Source organism: Vombatus ursinus, unplaced genomic scaffold, assembly GCF_900497805.2.
Source record: "Vombatus ursinus unplaced genomic scaffold, bare-nosed wombat genome assembly UNPS02014798.1, whole genome shotgun sequence".
NCBI classification, from domain to species: Eukaryota; Metazoa; Chordata; class Mammalia; order Diprotodontia; family Vombatidae; genus Vombatus; species Vombatus ursinus.
In genome coordinates this window covers 25,525,322-25,543,940 of record NW_020954576.1, presented here as the reverse complement: position 1 = coordinate 25,543,940, position 18,619 = coordinate 25,525,322, and the positions used below count along the sequence as shown (strand labels likewise).

The 18,619-nt window shown below is 43.0% G+C and overlaps 1 protein-coding gene across 1 annotated transcript in view; it reads right to left on the bottom strand.

Moving 5' to 3' along the window:
• LOC114049844 (CSC1-like protein 1) overlaps positions 1 to 18,619 on the bottom strand; it is a 43,324-nt gene that overhangs the window by 2,689 nt on the left and 22,016 nt on the right. The window contains exons 8-22 of the mRNA XM_027871269.1: positions 18,198 to 18,249; positions 16,752 to 16,860; positions 15,021 to 15,091; positions 13,340 to 13,420; positions 12,802 to 12,925; positions 12,436 to 12,569; positions 10,617 to 10,754; positions 8,398 to 8,551; positions 7,221 to 7,327; positions 6,997 to 7,083; positions 5,803 to 5,865; positions 4,868 to 5,030; positions 2,272 to 2,377; positions 1,760 to 1,927; positions 230 to 345 (exon numbers count right to left, since the gene is read on the bottom strand). Coding sequence (XP_027727070.1) covers positions 230 to 345; positions 1,760 to 1,927; positions 2,272 to 2,377; positions 4,868 to 5,030; positions 5,803 to 5,865; positions 6,997 to 7,083; positions 7,221 to 7,327; positions 8,398 to 8,551; positions 10,617 to 10,754; positions 12,436 to 12,569; positions 12,802 to 12,925; positions 13,340 to 13,420; positions 15,021 to 15,091; positions 16,752 to 16,860; positions 18,198 to 18,249 — 1,673 coding nt within the window. The remainder of the gene's footprint in view (positions 1 to 229; positions 346 to 1,759; positions 1,928 to 2,271; positions 2,378 to 4,867; positions 5,031 to 5,802; positions 5,866 to 6,996; positions 7,084 to 7,220; positions 7,328 to 8,397; positions 8,552 to 10,616; positions 10,755 to 12,435; positions 12,570 to 12,801; positions 12,926 to 13,339; positions 13,421 to 15,020; positions 15,092 to 16,751; positions 16,861 to 18,197; positions 18,250 to 18,619) is intronic.

Here is an 18,619-nt window from a genome sequence, read left to right as displayed (position 1 = left end):
GGCTTCCTCATCTGCAAAATGAAAGGTTGGTAGGAACTGGGGAGGGGAGATTCCACATCATACCAAAATACCCACATGCCCCCTCCCAGCCTCCCACCCTTTCTTCCCTACCTAAGTCATCCCTCCCTACCTACTCTGCTTTAAGTAAAAATAGTGTAGAGAAAAATAGTTAGTGGACACAAAGCATGGATCCATTGCTCTTCCTTGTACCATGACGGAGTTTTCTCACCTTGTAATTGAGGGGGCTGAGGTGCTTGAAGCAGCCGAAGCAGGTGTAGCCTATGCAGACGGCGATGGTGAACAGCACTGCCAGCAGGGTGAATAGGCTTGTGGGCGCCCGGAAACCTGAGAATCAGAAACAAACACTAGTCCTGGAGAATGGGCCTGACCCAAGGGGGCAGGAGGGAGGAGACCCTGCACCCTCATACCTTGAGAAAGGAAGCTCTTCTCCAAATGGCAGGGTGCTCTCAACAAAACCAAGGCAGAGGACATCCCTCAAATGTGTGAGCTCTAAGACCTTGCTCCTGGGCCATTCCCCTGGCCTTGCAAAGCCTTTCCTGATACACACTCTGCCCCAAAGAAACCTCGTGTCAATTTTGAATCTACTTATAGATTCAAAATTATATAGAGGGAGATACTGTGGTGCAGTGGGAAAAACTATGGATTTGGAGTCAGAGGTCTTTGGTTTGAATCCCAGCCCTGCCACCTTCTACCTGTGTGACCTTGGGCAAATCACCTAACCTCTCTGGGCCTCAGTTTCTTCATCTATAAAGTAAGGAGGTTGGGCAGGATGTCCTCTAAGGTCCCTTCCACCTCTAAATCTATGATTCTGTGATCTTTTATTTTACATCACCTCTTCCAAAAGAATGTAAGCTCACTGAGGATGGGGATTGTTTCACTTTTGTCCCTGAATCCTTAGTGCCTAGTACAATACCTGATCAATAAATGATTACTGATTGACTCTGAGAAGCAGATCTGCCCACTTTTTCTACCCTTAGCAGGCTCTGATCCCTTATCAATCCAGACAACTGACAAGGGTGAATATGTGTACACACACACACACACACACAAATACATATATCTCCTTAGTCTTTAGCATACACACACATTCACGCACACATACACACACACACCCTTTTGTCCAGTGGAGACATACGCCAACAAGCTGGGTTCTTCGTGCTATGGAATGCTTCTATGTACCAAATGGCTTGGAAGCTGACTTTGTTGAAGGCCTCATCCAAATACAGATAAAGACCATTCTTAAGTTAAGCTGTTTTCTAAATCATCAACTAGATGCCTTAAAACCAGCAAGAGAGTTACTTGGCTGGTTCACATAGACAACACAGTTTCCAAATCCCAGATACTAAGGCTATATGCTTCCCAAAGAAAGGCTTAGGACAAGCCTGGAACCCACTTGTCTTTTCATACTATCATAGAATCAGAGCTAGAAGGGGGACCTTAGTCAAATTCCCTCCATTTTCAAGATGAGGAAATGAGTTCTACTGAGGTGAAGTAACTAGCCCAACATCACCAAGACAGCAAGCAACAGAACTGGGATTGGTCCCAGGTCCTCTGACTCCTGATTTGTCTTGCTTTGTCTTTGGGGATCCTCCCCCGCCCAGAGCCACAATTCCACAACCTTACCGACAGCAGAGACTGGATTGACTTTAGTTGGGATAGATGTGTATGGGTACCAGTGCCACATCAGCCTCACTCCTGCACAGGCATGCTCAGGGCCCAGTCTGGCAGGGCTACTCACCTAACCTCACAAAGGAGAAAAAGTACAGCCAGAAGAGGCAGAGGATGGGTGCAGCCAGAGCCTGGTTCACAGCAGCAAAATGGATCTTCTTTTCCAGTTTGGTAGGGAGATAGGCAAAGTAGATGTTGTGTCGATCCACCATGTGCTTGAGGAGGATGTAGATAAGACCTGTGGGAAGGGGGTGGGGAGCCCAAGAATCAGGGCACCATGATGAAGAAGCAGGAGGGGCCAAGTCTACGGCCACAGGGTCACCCTGTTCTGTCCCAAATGCCCTGGTTCCCCTTTCTGTCTACCACACCTAATCACAGAAGGGTGGGACAGTCAGAGACAAACTATCTAACCAACACCCACTTCAACTCCAACAGTAGTAACTGATTTCTGATGGCTACTGGGGAAAGGCAGCTGCTATACTCTCTCTTTTCTGGGACAAACTCCTTTCCAAATTCATAATTCATAATTCTCTTTGGTACAGCATTTCAAAGAATATTGTTGGGGTGGGGAAAGGCACTCACCAAAAGGGGCGATGATGGGGCAGATAATACTGTAGGCCATGATGACGGTGAAAACACATAGCATCCATGCGTACATAGCTCCAAACTCATACTCAAAAGCCTGATGCTGGAGGGTCAGAAGGAAAGGAATGATTTAGAGAGGAAAGGGATGGGAGGAGCAGGGGAAGGTGAACTTATAGGGCTGCCTCACCTCAAAACTCAACTACATATCTTACACCAATGGGTTTAGTTAAAAAAAAAAAAAGGAAAAGGTAAAGGTGAGGAATGTATAATGAGGGATTTTAGAAGTAAGAGACAAACATCCTGTCTTTGATGCTAACTGAATGACCTTGGGGCAAGTCACTTAATCCAGCTGGGTTTCCTCTTTGGAAAAACTAGGGGGTTGAACTAGATTGTCTCTGAGGCCCCTTTCAGGTCTGGAACTATGTTTTTATGAACAAAAGTCCCTAGAACTATCCCTCCTTCTCCAAATACATCCCCTCCAATCTTTTAAAATCAGTTTAACCTCTTGCCATGAAGTCTTTCCTGAATATGCTATCCTACATATGAAGAAAAGCACAATAATGCATGCACTGATATCCAAACATGACTTTTTTCTGACAGCTCTATGGAGGTATGGTAATAAAGTGATTACTGTCTCTTCTTCTTCTTGCTTCCCTTCTAATTTTTCTTTCTCTCTTTCTGTCTCTCTCTCTCTCTCTCTCTCTCTCTCTCTCTCTCCCCCCCCCACCCTCTCGGCAATCAGGATTAAGGGACTTGCCCAGAGTCACACATCCAGTAAGTGTCTGAGGCCACAGTTGAACTCAGGTCCTCCTGACTCCAGGGCTAGTGCTCTACCCACTGGTCACCTAGCTGCCCCTCCACCCTAATATCTTAAACAACAGGGTACAAATTGTCTTACAATAATCTTCCCTATTTCTGTGGGGTAGAGAGCAGATATTATTATCTATAGCAGACAGGAAAACTGGGATGCAGATGGGTGTGCTAGAGCCAACTTGAACTGGCTTGGGGAAAACCAACTGTTAAATCTTCAGTGTAAACATTTATATGATGGCAACTGGCAACCGTGACAAATCAGGGCTTGGTTTATTGTTTCATTGAATGTCTAGACTTAAAGCATGAAGAAAATGTTAATTATGCAAATTAAACTTAAAAGTTTATGTGCATACCTTTGGATTTTTTGGTTTTTGTTCTGAGAGCCAGCATACCCTGAGATGCTGACAATCTGCCCATCTTCAAGGTGGCAATACCAATTCACTTCCACTCGGGTCTCTGGGGACCACACACAACACACTCTGCAGATAGCTCTTGCAGATGATGCCTCCTTCTTTGAACTCAGAGGATCACAGAAATTAAGAGCTGGAAGGGACTTTGGAGGTCCTCCAAATCAAGGGTTCATAACCTTTTTTGTAAGAGACCCCCTTTGGCACTCTGGTGAAGTCTATGGAATCCTCAGAAAATGTTTTTAAATGCATAAAATGAAAGTCATAGAATTACAAAGGAAATCAGTTATACTGGAATGCAACTATCAAACATCTTTAATAAGAATAGCTGGCATTTACATGGCAGCTAGATGGTATGGCAGGTAGATGATTGGGTCCTGGAGTCAGGAAGACCTGAGTTCAAATCTGACCTCAGACACTTACTAGCTGTGTGACCCTGGGCAAGTCACTTCACCCTGTTTCCCTCCATTTCCTCATCTGTAAAATAAGCTCAAGAAGGATCTCTGTATCTTGGCAGTACCTCTGCCAAGAAAACCCCAAATGGGGTCATGAAGAGTTGGACACCCTGAAACAACTGAACAAAAAGCATTTCTATATGGCTTTAAGCTTCATAAAGCACTATACAAATATTTCATTTTATCCTCACAACGATCTTGGGAGTTATTATTATTATTATTATTATCTCCTTTTTTATAGGTGAGGAAACTCAGGTAGACAGAGATTAAGTAACTTGCTTAGGGTCATGCAGCTGAGGCTGGATCTAAACTCTTCTAAAATCTTCCAGATTCTGGGTCCAGTGCTCTATCCACCGTGGCCAAGGTTAAGAATTGAGCCCCAAGTTAGGAACCTCTGATCCATGTCCAATTCCCTCATTTTACAGAAGAGGAAAATAAAGTCCCCTCAAAGTTAAGTGACTTGTTCAGTCACATAGATAATAAAGAGGGGCAGCTAGGTGGTGCAGTGGGTAGAGCACTGGCCCTGGAGTCAGGAAGACCCAAGTTCAAATCCAGCCTCAGACATTTGACACTTAATAGCTGGGCAAGTCACTTAACCCCAATCGCCTCCAAAAAAAAAAAAGATAATTAATAGCAAACCCAAGTCCTGTGATTCCAAATATATTGCTGTTTCCCACTCTACCACTAACTTCCTAGTGCATTGAAAGCAAGTGATTATACCCTGGAGTGTACAGTTCACTGTTTCAAGTACTCTGCCTGGACAAACCATGAGCCACTTAAGGGCCAAGTTGGTCTATTCTACATCTCTCACTCCTCCCAGAGTGTCCACACAGTTGTTAACTGGCCAATGAAAAGAAGAAGACAAGAGAGGAGAGGGCGCTGAGCCCATTGATAAGACAGCGGGAAACGTTCCAGCACCTGTTTGAGATTCCTTCGGTCGGCAGCTGTCTTGGCCATGATCATGCGGATGGTGTAGAGAATGAGTCCAGGCAGCCTCAGAAGCTCCATGCCGTTGCCAATAAAGGCTGAGGCGATGACGTAGTTCACAAAGAAGGCACCTTGGTCAGGCAGGAAGACACACCTAAGGGATAGCCTCGGTCAGGGCCAAGGATAGAGACCAGGCAGGAGACTGGGGGAAAGGGAAGGTCCTAATAAAACAGGAAGGGCAGGAGAGAGTGACCTCTCCCTTGGGGGATAATCTTTTGGGTGGGCTAAAGAGATAAGCAAGTGAACTATGCCATCATGCCAAGAACACAAGAAGGCAGGCAGGGCAAGAGTCCTTGGAAAGGACAGTAGGCGTGTGGGTGCTTGAGTGTGCTTACAGCATATGTCTGAGCTATTCAGACAAACAGATCCCACGAGGACAGTCAGTTCAGTATTATAGTTTAGTTAACCTGCTGCTTCCCTTCCCAAGTGTGCCCACCCCCCCAAGTGGATGGGTTTGCTGTAAATAAGTTTCAGAGGATGAGTAAGGCTCTGGCTAATTGAAAATTAGATAACAGAAAATTAATAACATTTCCATAAGCACAGTAAAAAGTAGGTCAGCTCACAAACATGTTGACAAGGTAGGTTCCACAGGCATCCACCCCACAAGTGGCTGAAATCCCAATGTGGGCCAGCAAAGCCCAAGGCCTTGCTTTTGGAGGGGGGGGCATGGAAAAGAGGGGGAAATGAGGGAAAATGTGTTTTCCTGCAGCACAGATTTCAACCTGAAAACTTCTGCACTGGGTTCCCCCTTCATCCTGTGCAGGCTTCCATTCCTCTGTGGGGTATTTGCCCCTGGGAGTATGCCAGACAGATGGGTGGAAGACCAAGGGTTATGTGTGTGGGGAGATGTTATGGGTACCACTTACTCCAATCTCACTGAGGTCTCAGAGGAAGCTTTGTCAAACAGCCACCGGAAGAAAAAATCTAGACTGGAATAGAAACAGATCCCATGAGATTATTTTCACTATCCACAGAGACAGATGCACACACACTTTTTCTCTAATCCAATAGCAGGGGCTATATCTGTTCCCTGTAAGGAATTACAGAAAGTTAGAGCTGAAAGAGGCCTCTGAGATCATCTAATCTAACCCCTTCATTTTATTTCTCTCTCTCTCTCTCTTTTTTTTTTAGCACTTTTGGGTTCTTTAGTGGGTATACTTTTTTAAAAACATACACACCAAATAAAAAACTATTATATGGAAATAATAATGTGTGTATGTCATACATACATATATACACACACACAAACACACACACACACACAAAAACAGAATGGAAAAAGAAGACTGTATATGGAACTGCTGGTCTTGATTATGTACAGCTGGCTTTTCCTTTTAAATATAATAAATTCAACTTATACTTTCAAAGCTCTCCTATTTGTCTATGTTTCCTTCTAGACTTCCTTCTGTTTTCTTCTGTGCATTAAAAAAAAAGTTTCAATAACCCATTTTTCTTTCTTTTCTTTAGTAACTCTATTACTAGCTTCCCTCTTCTTCTGATCCTGCCTCCCTATAAGTGAAAAAGAAAAACAAAAAACTCTGATAACAAATATACAAATTAAACAAAACAAATTCTGTGATGTCAATGGGCCTTAAAATGTATGACTCATTCCACATCTTGATTCTGTCTCTGTCAAGAGATGTAATCCCTACTTTTTTAACAGCTATCAAGGCTTATCAAGGATAAGGGATCTGTCCAAGGTCATCCTACTAGTAAGAAGAACTGGGATTCAAACCCGATTCTCCTAACTAGAGGTCTATGGCTTTTCCCACCATACTGTGCCACCTCTCTTCTGTGACTTTTAAATAGGACACATATGGTCAATGACTAGAGCTTCCCCAAGTGACATGGCTAAAAGGTGGTTTTGCTTTTAATTATCCATGTAAAAAGGGGGAAGGTGAGATGAATGCCTAATTCAAACTGAACCCTCTACAATCATACTCTAAATAGATAACATATAAATGAAAAAAAATAAAAATACTCATAGGTCAATGCAAATGAAATTCCATATTTCTGTGGAGAAAGACATGGATCTCAAAGTAGAAAGTGATGCTTTATACCTGGTAAGACCCAGAGAGGGAAGGATCAGCACCATGAAGATCAGGAAAATGTACACCTTGATCATCATTATTCTGTTTTCTCCTGACCTGAAGAAAAGAAAAGGTGAGCGTCCAAAAGATTCCCACCATGCCCTCCAGTGATCCTTTTCAGGTTCCCTGTCATGTACATACAGGCCAAAGCCACCCCTCTAAGAGGGGAAGGCTGGGGGACCCTGATCACTCACTTGGTCCAGTGGGACTCCAGCAGTGTGGAATAGTAGACAATGGAAGGCAGCAGTGCGGAGAAGGACCACAGAAGAAGTGTTGGAAAGAACTGACTGATTATTGGGTCCTAGGGAATAAGAGCCAGAGTCAGCCTCAGCAAGGGCAGGCAAAACAGGGCCCACTGGACTCCACCTCTATTGAGAAAGGACCTGCGGGCATCAGCACTCAGTGCCTGAGAGGGGAGGAATAGGGGTCTGAAAAGAATAGCTGACAATTAACCAAACACCAGAATATTTCATTCCTTTCCCCCGACTCACACATATCTTGTGTGAGTCGGGGGAAAGGAATGGGAAAGTGAATATCTCAGCCAAGCCAATTCCAGGTAAACCAATGACTATATCCTCAAGCTGAAATATGATGCAGTAAAATTAACTTCATACATATAGTGGGATGAAACTTAAACTGGGAATCAGGCACCATGGATTCTTCCAACTCCAATTTTGCCACTTAAGGAGTGATGTGACCTTGGACAAGTCACTTCACCTGAGGAAGCCTCACTCTTCCCATATGTAAAATATGGTGGTTGAACTAGGCAGGTACAACCAAGGACAAGTCACTTAACCTGATGGAACCTCATTTTCTTCATCTGTTAAATGGGATAGTAATACTCATATGCCTACCCAATAGTGATGATGTTTGGTTCAAATGAAAGACTGCATGTAAAATGCTTTGCAAATGCTGAAGCGTAACATAAATGTCAGTTATTTTCATAGGATCATAGCTCTACAGCAGGAAGACAGCTCAAAGGCCATAGCCCAAATCTCCTCATTTTATAGACAAGGAAACTGAGGCACAGAGAGGTTGAATGATTTGCTCAGGGTCACAAAACTAATAAATGAATGAGAAAGGATTTGAACTTAGGTCTGCCAGCATTTTATTCACTATACTATCTAGCCATCTCCCACCTCATTACCATTATTATAATTTTAAGGGATTCCCAGTCTTAAGTGTTAGGGATTTTTCCTCTTCTCTACTCAAGACTTAAAACTACAGAAAATGACAAAACATGTGTGGCCCCTTCATTCCTCTCAGTCTCTAGCCTTCTTATTTCAATTACCATGCCAATTTCTCCCTCTTCCTTTCCTTCCCTCTCATCCCCACCCTCCCATCTCCCCAAGGTGGAGACCCAGTACTCACATTTAGGGCATGAATGGGTTTGGTGACATTGAACTTGTCCATGGTGGAGATAATGATGGAGGGAGTGGTCAGGAAGAACAATACTACGAAGAGGCTGAAATTGATGCCTGACCACTGGAACCACCATTGGAGGCCCTGAATAGAAAGATTCTTCCTATAGGAGAAAGGAAGACAGCAAGGGAAGAGAAACTCATTTTCAATGTTTCCTAACCCGCCTCAGCATTTCCAGCTAGAAGCAGGCCCACATGTAGAGATATCGCCCACGTCCAGAGACTCAGAGGTATTAAGTGTATGTAGTCCTTAGACAGCTAAGACTGGGGTCATAGAGGATTCCTATTGAGGGATTTAATGCAAAAACCTGACTTTGGACATTCAGGAGTTAACGTAAGACCCACCTCTGCACTGGCTTTCAGCCGGAGGCAGGCCAAGCCACTGGATCCCTGCAGGCTTGGAGGGGAAACAAAAGAGGTGAGTTCACCCTCCTTGGGTTACCCACTGGACGACATATACGTTTACTTTGTAACTGTAACTTGGAGACATAGCTGGGGCTGTGGAAAGGGTACTGAGCCAGGAGCCATGAGAAAAACAGTGGGCTCTGGTTCCTGCTCTGCAGCCTACTAGCCATGTGATGGGCTCTCAGTTTCCATACGTGTGTATGTGTATATGTGTGTATAGATATGTTTGATTTACATATACATGTATGTATAAAGTTATAGATGTGTTAATTGTATATATATAATTCACATGCGTTTATATTTTTATGTGTAAATATAATTTATGTGTATATTTATATTGCATGTGTATTTTATATATGTATATTTTATACATTTATACATAATTTGTATATGTAAATATATGTATAGATATAATTTATATGTGTGCATCTATGTATATATATGTGTGTGTATGTATATGTATATTTACATATGTATTCCTCCATTAGCATGTAAGCTCCTTGAGGGAAGCGATAGTTTTATTTTTTTCTTTGTATCCTTAGAGATAAACATGTGTTTAGCACATAGTAGGTGCTTAACTGAACTAAGAAATAGTATCACCACATTCATAGGGAGCCAACTGAATTAGTAACAAATAAGAGAAATTTCCCAAATTATAAGATTGATTCTCCACTCCCACTACCCCCTCCCCCACTGCAATTAAGCAAGTTTTCCTTATGCTGCATTGTGAAAGAGCCAAGGAGAGAACACTTCGGGCTTGAGAAGGGAAGAAGGCAAAGTTAGGCAACCTGCAGCACTGAGGTATTGCTACAGACCTCCGTGTTTTTCTCTTTTCCAATTCTTCCTAGCATCTAGTACAGTGCCAGGTACATAATAGGTACTTAAGAAATGCCTGCTGATTGATTCTTCCAGTTTATGCCTTAGACCAGGTATTCTTAACGTTTTTTGCTTGTTTGTTTTTTGGTATCACATGCTTTGAGCAGCACGGTAAAACTGTGACTCTCTTCTTAGAATAACATTTTAAAATAATTAAAGGCAATGCTAAATTTCAGTTAAACATTAGTGAAGGTAAAGATGTCATTTTTTTCCTGACGCAAGTCATGACCCCTTGAAATCTATCCACAGACCCCACATTGAGAACTCCTGCCTTAGAATTACTACGGAACAGAGGAGCTGCTAACCCATGGCCCTGGGGGGGAGGGGTAACTGCATTAATAAGCTACATGTAGGGACTCCCAGAAGCTAAGTCATTAATAGTCTGAACTTCCACCACTTAACCTGTCATAGTGTTACTGGGGAGACAGGTCAGAAAGTGATTAGTGAGACAACTAGGCAGAATTCCACTAAACTGCACACAGTGTGGTACAGTGGTTAGAAGTGGTGTCCTCTAAGTCAGGACAGACCTGGTTTCCTACCCTTTCTGACACTCATTAACTTTGGAAAAATCAGTTTCACTTCCCTCGTCTATAAATGGGGATAATAACATCTGCCTGTTGTGTTTACCTCACAGGTTTATTGTGATGACCTAATGAGAAAATGGATGTAATGACCTTTGCAAACTTTAAGGCCCTGTATAAATGTGAGTTATAACTACTATTATCATCAGCATAGTGGGGTGGGAAGGTCATATCCTACGGTTCCCAAGGATTTGTGCCGGACATGACTATGAACAACAGATGCAAAAATCACTGTAATAAATGCAAGTCCTTTCCACCAATACCCCTCCCCAAATCCAGTCCCTTTGGAGTCAGGCCAAGAGCTCACCAACAAATGTCCTCTGGATAGGAGGCAAAGGCAACGGTCCAGCTGGACGGGCAGAGTTCTCTGCTGTAGGATGAGGGCTGTGGCTCACCTTTGCATCTGCAGCCCTGACACTTGCAAGCGTTGAAATCTTTGAGGATGCTGTTGAGGCAAAAGACAGACTGGCACAGACCCAGCATGCAGAAGGGGCTCATTCCTACTGTCGGCAAAGACTAGGATTCATTGGAAGACATTCTGAAAATGCTTGAGGCAGTGAGATGACCACCTCTACCTTCCTATGAGGCATTGCTGTCCCTGAAGTCTCGTCTGTCCAAGATCATGGAGCTTTCTCCAGTCTTCCAGGCTAATGGTCCTGCTCATTGCTATACCTTCAGGTCCCACTTTGTCTCTTCTCTCTCTCGAAATAAACTTCCTCAGAATATTCCTCCTTCCAATCACAGGCCTTTTTCTATCCCAGGCTCATCCTCCACTCCTCCTGTTATTCCTGTAGCTCTGAAGCCCCCCAGTGAATGATGTGATACTTATCCAAGGGTAACACTGAAAGAGATGCTCTCCCAAGGTCCTAGATATATCAGAGACATGGGGTGGGGGGACGAGCTGGTTGGCCTTCAGGGTCTGAGTAGGGGAGGGAGGGAGGGAGGGAGGAAAAGATTTCAGATGGCTACATTTTCCTTGGCGAAAGGCTGCTCCCAAGTATAGAGTGGCAAAAAGAGAGGCGCCTTTCATTGTCCCTCTTTTGACATGAGTAACTCTAACTTAGAAAATGGCTTCTGTTTAGTTAAGTTGAAAAATGACATTTACTTTTATCTTGGTTCCCCTCAAGCCCTCCATGCTTCTATATTGCTTCTCAGATGATAAAACAGACAATCTTATTTCTGGAAATGAAGATTAGCCCACCTACAAGACTAATACTAACAGAAATTCCGAGAGGTATGAAACTCCTTCAGGCTCAGTGGTGGCAAAGGGTGTGATGACTGTCTTCTTAAAGGAGTCTCTTTGTGGCTATATGTGCTTCTTGTCATCTTTGGATCTTTAATAAAGTTCCCCTAGATGATTTATGAGCAAGGTACCATGACAAAAGGAAGAGAGTCTTCCAGATGATGATGTCTTCTTAAGGCTAGTGATACCGGGGAGACTTTCCCTCCAATGGATCAATGGTGCCTCTCAGATATTCCCACATTCAATGCTTTAGTGAGTGGGTCACAGGTGGATATAACTGGGTTGGGAAGAAACCTGGGACAGCAAGCTCACATTCTCCCCAGACTTAATGTTATTCCTGTCTTCAGACTTCATCTGAAAATTGGGGAATTAAAAAGTTGGAGAAAGGATCACTGTGTTTGTAACACTGATATCATGGGTGTGGGAATGGAATGGAGGGAAGACTTTTTAAATCTGGCAAGAAGGACAAAGCCTGAGCTACAGTAGGATGGTTCTCCAAGGTGACACCAAAGCTCGTGCTGATGAAAACAAGGTCAGCGGTGAATCATTACATGAACCAGTTAGCAATCCCTGTTCTGTGATCATAAATGACTAAACCCTTTATCTGTCAGCCATCTCACAAATGTATACCATGGGTCATAAAGGAGAGGAGCTGAGAAAGTGAGGATGGTTCATTGTAGCCCCTCACTTCTATGGCAGAAGAAGAGAAGGCCATATGTCCTAGTCATGGTGAATTAACAGTATAGTCTCGGTATCTAAAAGTTAGCTCACAAAGGTCCGGGGCAAGTAGGAAATGAACAAAAGATGAACAGAGACAGGAAACAGAGAGAGCTTTTGAGGAAAGCAGGATCCAGAGCCCATTCCACAAACTGTATCCACTCACAAGGTAGCCATGGAGTGCTCCTGGAAGGTGACAAAGGCCATTCCCAAGGGGTGATCTTGAACAGTGCATTCCTCTTGTGATAACCTTTGCAGCAGCCTGTCTTTCATCTGGGTGTAATAGACGATGGCATCTTCCTACCGGGAAAACACTGACTTGATCCACAGCAACATGATAAGGAGAGGTGGGACACTGCCCAGATCCAGAAAACCACAGGACCTTCCTAAGTACCACATAGTACCATAGTACAAATAACCTGTCCAGTAGGAACTCAACCCATGTAAACTGACTGAGATAAAGAGGAGGCAGCTCCCAACAGCTTGTGGAACAGTACCTACTCCTGTCTAACTAAAGGGTCAAGGTCCTCACCTTCTCACATCCCTGGATGTCACAGAAACAGAACTGGCCACAGGGCTTGGGGTTGATGAACGTGCTCTCACCGGTCTTTGTCTGCAGGTTAGTGTAATAGTTCAGGCTTTTCTCAGCTTTTTTTCTGAAAATTGGGGGGCGGATCAAGAGAAACAAAAAACACAATGTTTTTCAAAGTGTGGTCAGACAACAGGAGTGGACATGAGAGTGCTACTTGTGGCCACCGGGATAAAATTTTAATTAAATTCAGAGATTTATTAAGTGCCAACTATGTGCAAGGCACTGTGCTAGGGGAGGAGACAGACAAAAATAAAATAGTCCCTGCCCTCAAGAAAACTTATAGTCTATGACAAACTTTTTTTTAAAAATTAAAATTGTTTTATTATTTCAAGCAGAGGTCTCACTCACTTTATAGCTGAGGAGACATGGCTCACCAAGGAAGATAGGACCAGAACAAGACAGTCTTGCTTAATCCACAAGGTTCCTTTCCCCCACTCTCACAGGACTCCTTGACATCATGCGTATTCCCCTAACTTACATTTCATTACACAGATAAATTAGCTTGGCGACATCATAGCATAGTTGGACCTCTACTACCGTACAGGTGGGATAGGCATCTCTGCAGCATGGAAAAAAAGAGGAAAAAGGACACAAAGTAGGCATTATGGAAAAGAGCAAACTCCACTCAGAGAATATCATCATTCATTTAAAATGGCAACCAATGGCCAAAATGAGCTTCTCATAGGTTGTTTTTATGGAGAACTCCTAAAAGTCTAGAAAGGGGTTCTTAATCTGGGACCCATGAACTTTTTTTTTAAGATTTGGATAGCTATATTTCAATATAATTGGTTTACTTTGAAATCTCATATATTTTTATGCATTTAAAAAACGTTATTGGTGCTTCCTGGTTGGTCTTGCTGCCACAAGTCTCTCTCTGCTCCAGTCCATCCTCAACTCAGCTCAAAGTCATCTTCCTTAGGCACAGATTTGACCATATCACTTCCCTACTTGATAAACTCCATTTGATCACCTATCCCCTCCAGCTTCAAATATACAATCTTTCATTCACAACCTCCTTAGTGCCCCACATCATCACCGCCCTCCTCCCTCCCGTCCCCCACATGCTTTGTGATCTGGGGACAATGTCCTCCACGCAGTTCTTAGAACAAAACATTCTGATCTCCGGACTCTGGGCATTTTCCTTGGTTGTCCCCTATTCCTGGAATGTTCTCCCTCCTCATCTGTGCCTCCTACCTGCCCTGGCTTCCCTTAAATCCCAGCTAAAATCCCACCCTCTACAGGAAGCCTTTCCCAATTCCTCTTAATTTTAGTGCCTTTCCTTTGTTAATTATTTCCTATTTATCCCGTACAGTACATAGCTTGTTTGTACATAGTTATTTGAATGTTGTCTCCCCAATTAGACTGTGAACTCCTCAAGGGAGTCTTTCATTGATCTCCAGCACTTAAAACAATGCCTGGCACACAAGGGGTGTAAGTGTTAATTGACTGAATGACTGATAAATTGCTTTTCATTCATTCTAGTCCAGCTACTCTTCCAATTTTTGTTTTCTGAGTATGTTAACAAAACTTTTAGGAGAAGAGACTTTGAGGGACACACTCTAATTCCCTTGGAAAATCTCATCTAGCCTGCTTGTACCCAAAAATCTGCTGGAGATCAGTACTCTTTGGATATTTTGGCATATAAGATAGTATGTTGATAGAGCTGACGCCGGCAAAATAAATTTATGACTTTATTCAAGAAAGATGTTTAACAGGAACTATCCACACATGATTATTAAAGGAAATTTCCTATTATAAACATACAAATCAAAGTTTCTCCTTTTCAAGTACAATATTCCTACTCTTACTACTTATGCCATCTTTGGCAAATCACCTGAGGCTATATGTGGTATAACTATGTGGTAGGGTGCTGGGCCTGAAGTCAGGAAGGCCTGAGTTTCAAATCTAGTCTTAGGCGCTGTCTAGCTATATGACCTTGGGCAAGTTACTTAACTTTCCCCTCATCCAAAGGGATTAGTTACTAAAGAACCAGCATGGTTCCACGACCAAATATTCTCAATGAGGCCACCCCAGGGCAGGTCCTGGAGCCTGACTTCCACGTAGCTCTGGGATATTTCCAAGGTTGACCTAATAAATAAGAGTGTTTTCACCCCTGCTGTGGGCTTGGCCCTAGGAAGCTCCACCATTGCCCTTCTTACCTGAAGTGGTTTTCTAACGTCTCTTTCCTGGTGTTTTTGGGGAGCCCTGTAATAAACAGAGTGCGCCTCACCTGTAGGAGAAAAGCAAAAACCACCGTCTTACTTTTGTAAATAACACCTTTAAGACACGTCCCTCAGGGCTACTGCAATGCCCAAATGAGTCTTGTACAAAGAGCCCTTTGCAAACCTTAATAAATAATAAATAATTTATGTATGACAGGGTCTCCCCCCCCCCAAAGCATTCTCCAGTTTACAGAGTATTCTTATATAAATAATTTCATTCCAACCTCACAGCAACCCTAGGAGGTAGATAGACCAGGCAGGTGTCATTCTCCCCATTTTACAGAGGAGGAAACTGAGGCCCAAAAAGGCCCAAGGACTTGCCCAATGGTGCTCACCCAGTAAATGGCAGAAGGGAAACTAGGATCTAGATCCTCTGACAGCTACTCCTGCAGGGCTTTGAGAAACTCAAAGAAAACAGCACAATTTGTTTTGCTCTTTCCAGAGTCCCAGAAAGAAAACATCTGGGAAACTAGTGGGTGGTTTATTGGCTTTTGCTTTGGGCTTTTCCGCTGCCTTGAACAGAAGGGCTTCATTACTTAGCACCTTCTTCAGAGGCCTACAAAGCGCAGGAAACCACAACGGTCGTTTTATTTGCAAGGTGGGAAGATTGAGAAACAAGAATCCAGAAAAGAGAACTGTCCGGCTCAAGGCCACACGGTAAATCTAAGGCCCCCCTAAATGCAGAACAATACACCTCGGGGAACTAGAGTTGCCCTCAATCATATGGAGTGTGCTTGACCATAAGAAGAGTGGAGAGATGGAGTATTATGTGTGGGGACCAGCAAGAAGGCAGATGCTGCTGGATCTTGAGACATAACACTTCTGACTTGATTTCTACTTAGAGAAGAGATTAAAAGATTTTTTTTTTTAAGATATGACTCAGGTTAAGATATGATGCAGGTTGAAGCATATTTGTGTGTGTGTGTGTGTGTGTGTGTGTGTGTGTTTTGGAATTTGGAAATATGATTTGCATGATTGCACGTGTATAACCTATAAGAAATTGCTTACCGTCTCAAGGAGGGGGAAGGTGAGAGACGGGAGAAAATTTGAAACTCAAAATTTTTTAAAAATGAATGTTAAAAATTGTCTTTATATGTAATTGGGAAAAAATTAAATATTATTTAAAATAAAAAAATAAAAACAAAGATATGACTCAGGAAGTAAGAAGACCCAATACCCAATGACTACAATGATATAAATAAAAAAGATAATCAAAAGGAAGCTAACATGAGTAAACAAAAAGACCAATGATGATTTTGGAGAACAAAAAATGAAACAGACAGACCTCTCTCCTCATGGCAGAGGGGTGGGGAAACGCAAGGATAGAATGGAATATACATTGTAAGACAAAATCGCTGTATCGAGTGCTTTTGCTTTGTTTTTTTAAGATATGACTTGAGAATTGGGTACAAAATGTCAGAAATCTCAGCAGAAAAGGACCAGTCAGCAAAATGAAAAATAAAAGAGTCAAAACTCCTCTGTCCTTTAGACCTTGGAAGACACAGCTGAAAAGCCCAGAACGAATTCAGGAGCAAATCTACGATCTTGGGCTCCAGGCCCTTTCTGACCTCAAGCAGAGATCAGAATGAATTGGGGGAGTTCCCACTGGGCCTTCCCTCTCTGTACTCTTCCCATTTCTGGGCAGAGGCTCTGGCTATGTTCACCGACCAGGTTTTCCTCTTTGTACTTGATGGACTGCGTGTGGTGCCTCATGAAGCCAACAGTGAGCAGCAAGTAGATGACAGCAAAGATGGTGTGCAGCCAGAGCAAATCATTTCTGAGGAGAAGAGAGAAAAAGAGGTTCAGAGTTGGGTTTAGGGGGCACCAAAGGGAGTGCATACAATCCTCTTTTTTGGTTCCACTTCATGGACGTTCATCTGCTAGCCACTTCCCCTTATCAGACTACCTTTCCTCTACTCTGTATATCTTGTACATACATAGTTGTTTGCAGGCATGTTCCCCCTTTAGAAGGTGTTCTTGCCTTTCTTTGTACTCCCGATGCTTAGCACAGTGCCTTGCAATCCTAGCATTTAGTAAAAATGCCTAATTCCTCAGCTTTGTGGCAGTTTCTGGCCCTGGGCCCACTGCTGTCATCCTTGGGCAGGGGCTAGAAAAGCTCTTGTTCTATGGAAAAGGAAGGGGTAGGAGGAAGGCAGAGCAGAGATTCAAACATGAGGGATAAAGAAAAGAAAGGTGCCTAGGACAAGATCAACAGTCTATACTCTGGGTCCTGAAGTAAAGATGTCAGAAAGCTCCCTCCCTGCCCTTATTCCTTGTTAACTATAAAATATCTGTATATCCAGGGCATCAGGGGCTCCTCTTTTTGTAAGCACCTCCTGCAAAACATGGGTTTTGTCTGTGACATTCATGGCCACACTATCACAGCCAGGGAGAGTTCACAAATCTGCTTGCACTTTCCCTCTTCTCATCAATATCAATAAATCAACAAATATTTATTAAACGCTTACTAAGTGCCAAGCACTGTGCCAAGTGATGAAGATATGAAAACAAAAATTAAATAGTCTCTGCCATCAAGGAATTTACATTCTAATGGAGGGGATAAGTGCATTTATGTGTATCTACAGCTTAAGTTTAAAGTGAATAAATACAAACCAGTCTAAGTTCATTAAATACGAGGTAGTTTGGAAGGGAGGGTACTAGCAGTTGTAGGGGGCAGATAGGAAAGTCTTCATATACAAAATGATGCTTGAGTTGGATCTTAAAGGAAGAGAAGGACCCAGAGACACCCCACTCCCTACGCTTGCTCCCTTCATAACCTCACTCAATTTCATACTTTCATCTACCATCTCTGACTCTCAAAGCTGTATCTTTAGCCCTGAACTTGATTCTGAGCTGGTGCCCTGCTTCTCCCACTGCCTATAGGTTGTTTCCAACTGTATATCCAACAAGCATTTCAAAATCAGCTTGTCCAAAATGAATTTTGTCTTCCACCCTAAACCCACTCCTCTTGTCTTCTGAACTTGTGGTGGCCTTTCCTGGGCTCTCTGGTCTGGCTTCCCATCAAGTTCCTCCCTGAGAAGAAACACACATGAGAGCAAGGATTGCTGGCCTAGCCTCTGCCAGGTTCATACACTCCGCAGTTCCGACACTCACCCAGTCTGCAGATTTGCTATTGTCGTCCTCCCAAAACTGTAAGGATCTTTATCTGAAGACAAAACACAGACACGCTGTCCTGAGACAGTCTTGAAGACGATTGATAGGGAAAGTCAGCTTGTGTTTATAGAACTCTGTGTAAGGTGTTGAAATAAAATGTTGTCTAGCCTCCAAACCAGTGATTCTCATTTCTCAGGAAATTAGAACACATCATCCAGGGTTCGCTTTGGAACACCATCCTGAATTTTTTTCCTTTTAATATCCAGTATGCATGCATTTTTATAAGTCAAAATAAATTAAAATTTAGTTCTAGGTAACTTCATTACAACCCTTAGGATAATTAGAAACATCGTAGGGCATCACAAAACTAGGCTTGGGAATCTCTACCAGGGATGAAGATTAATTTCAGCATTTGAAAATGA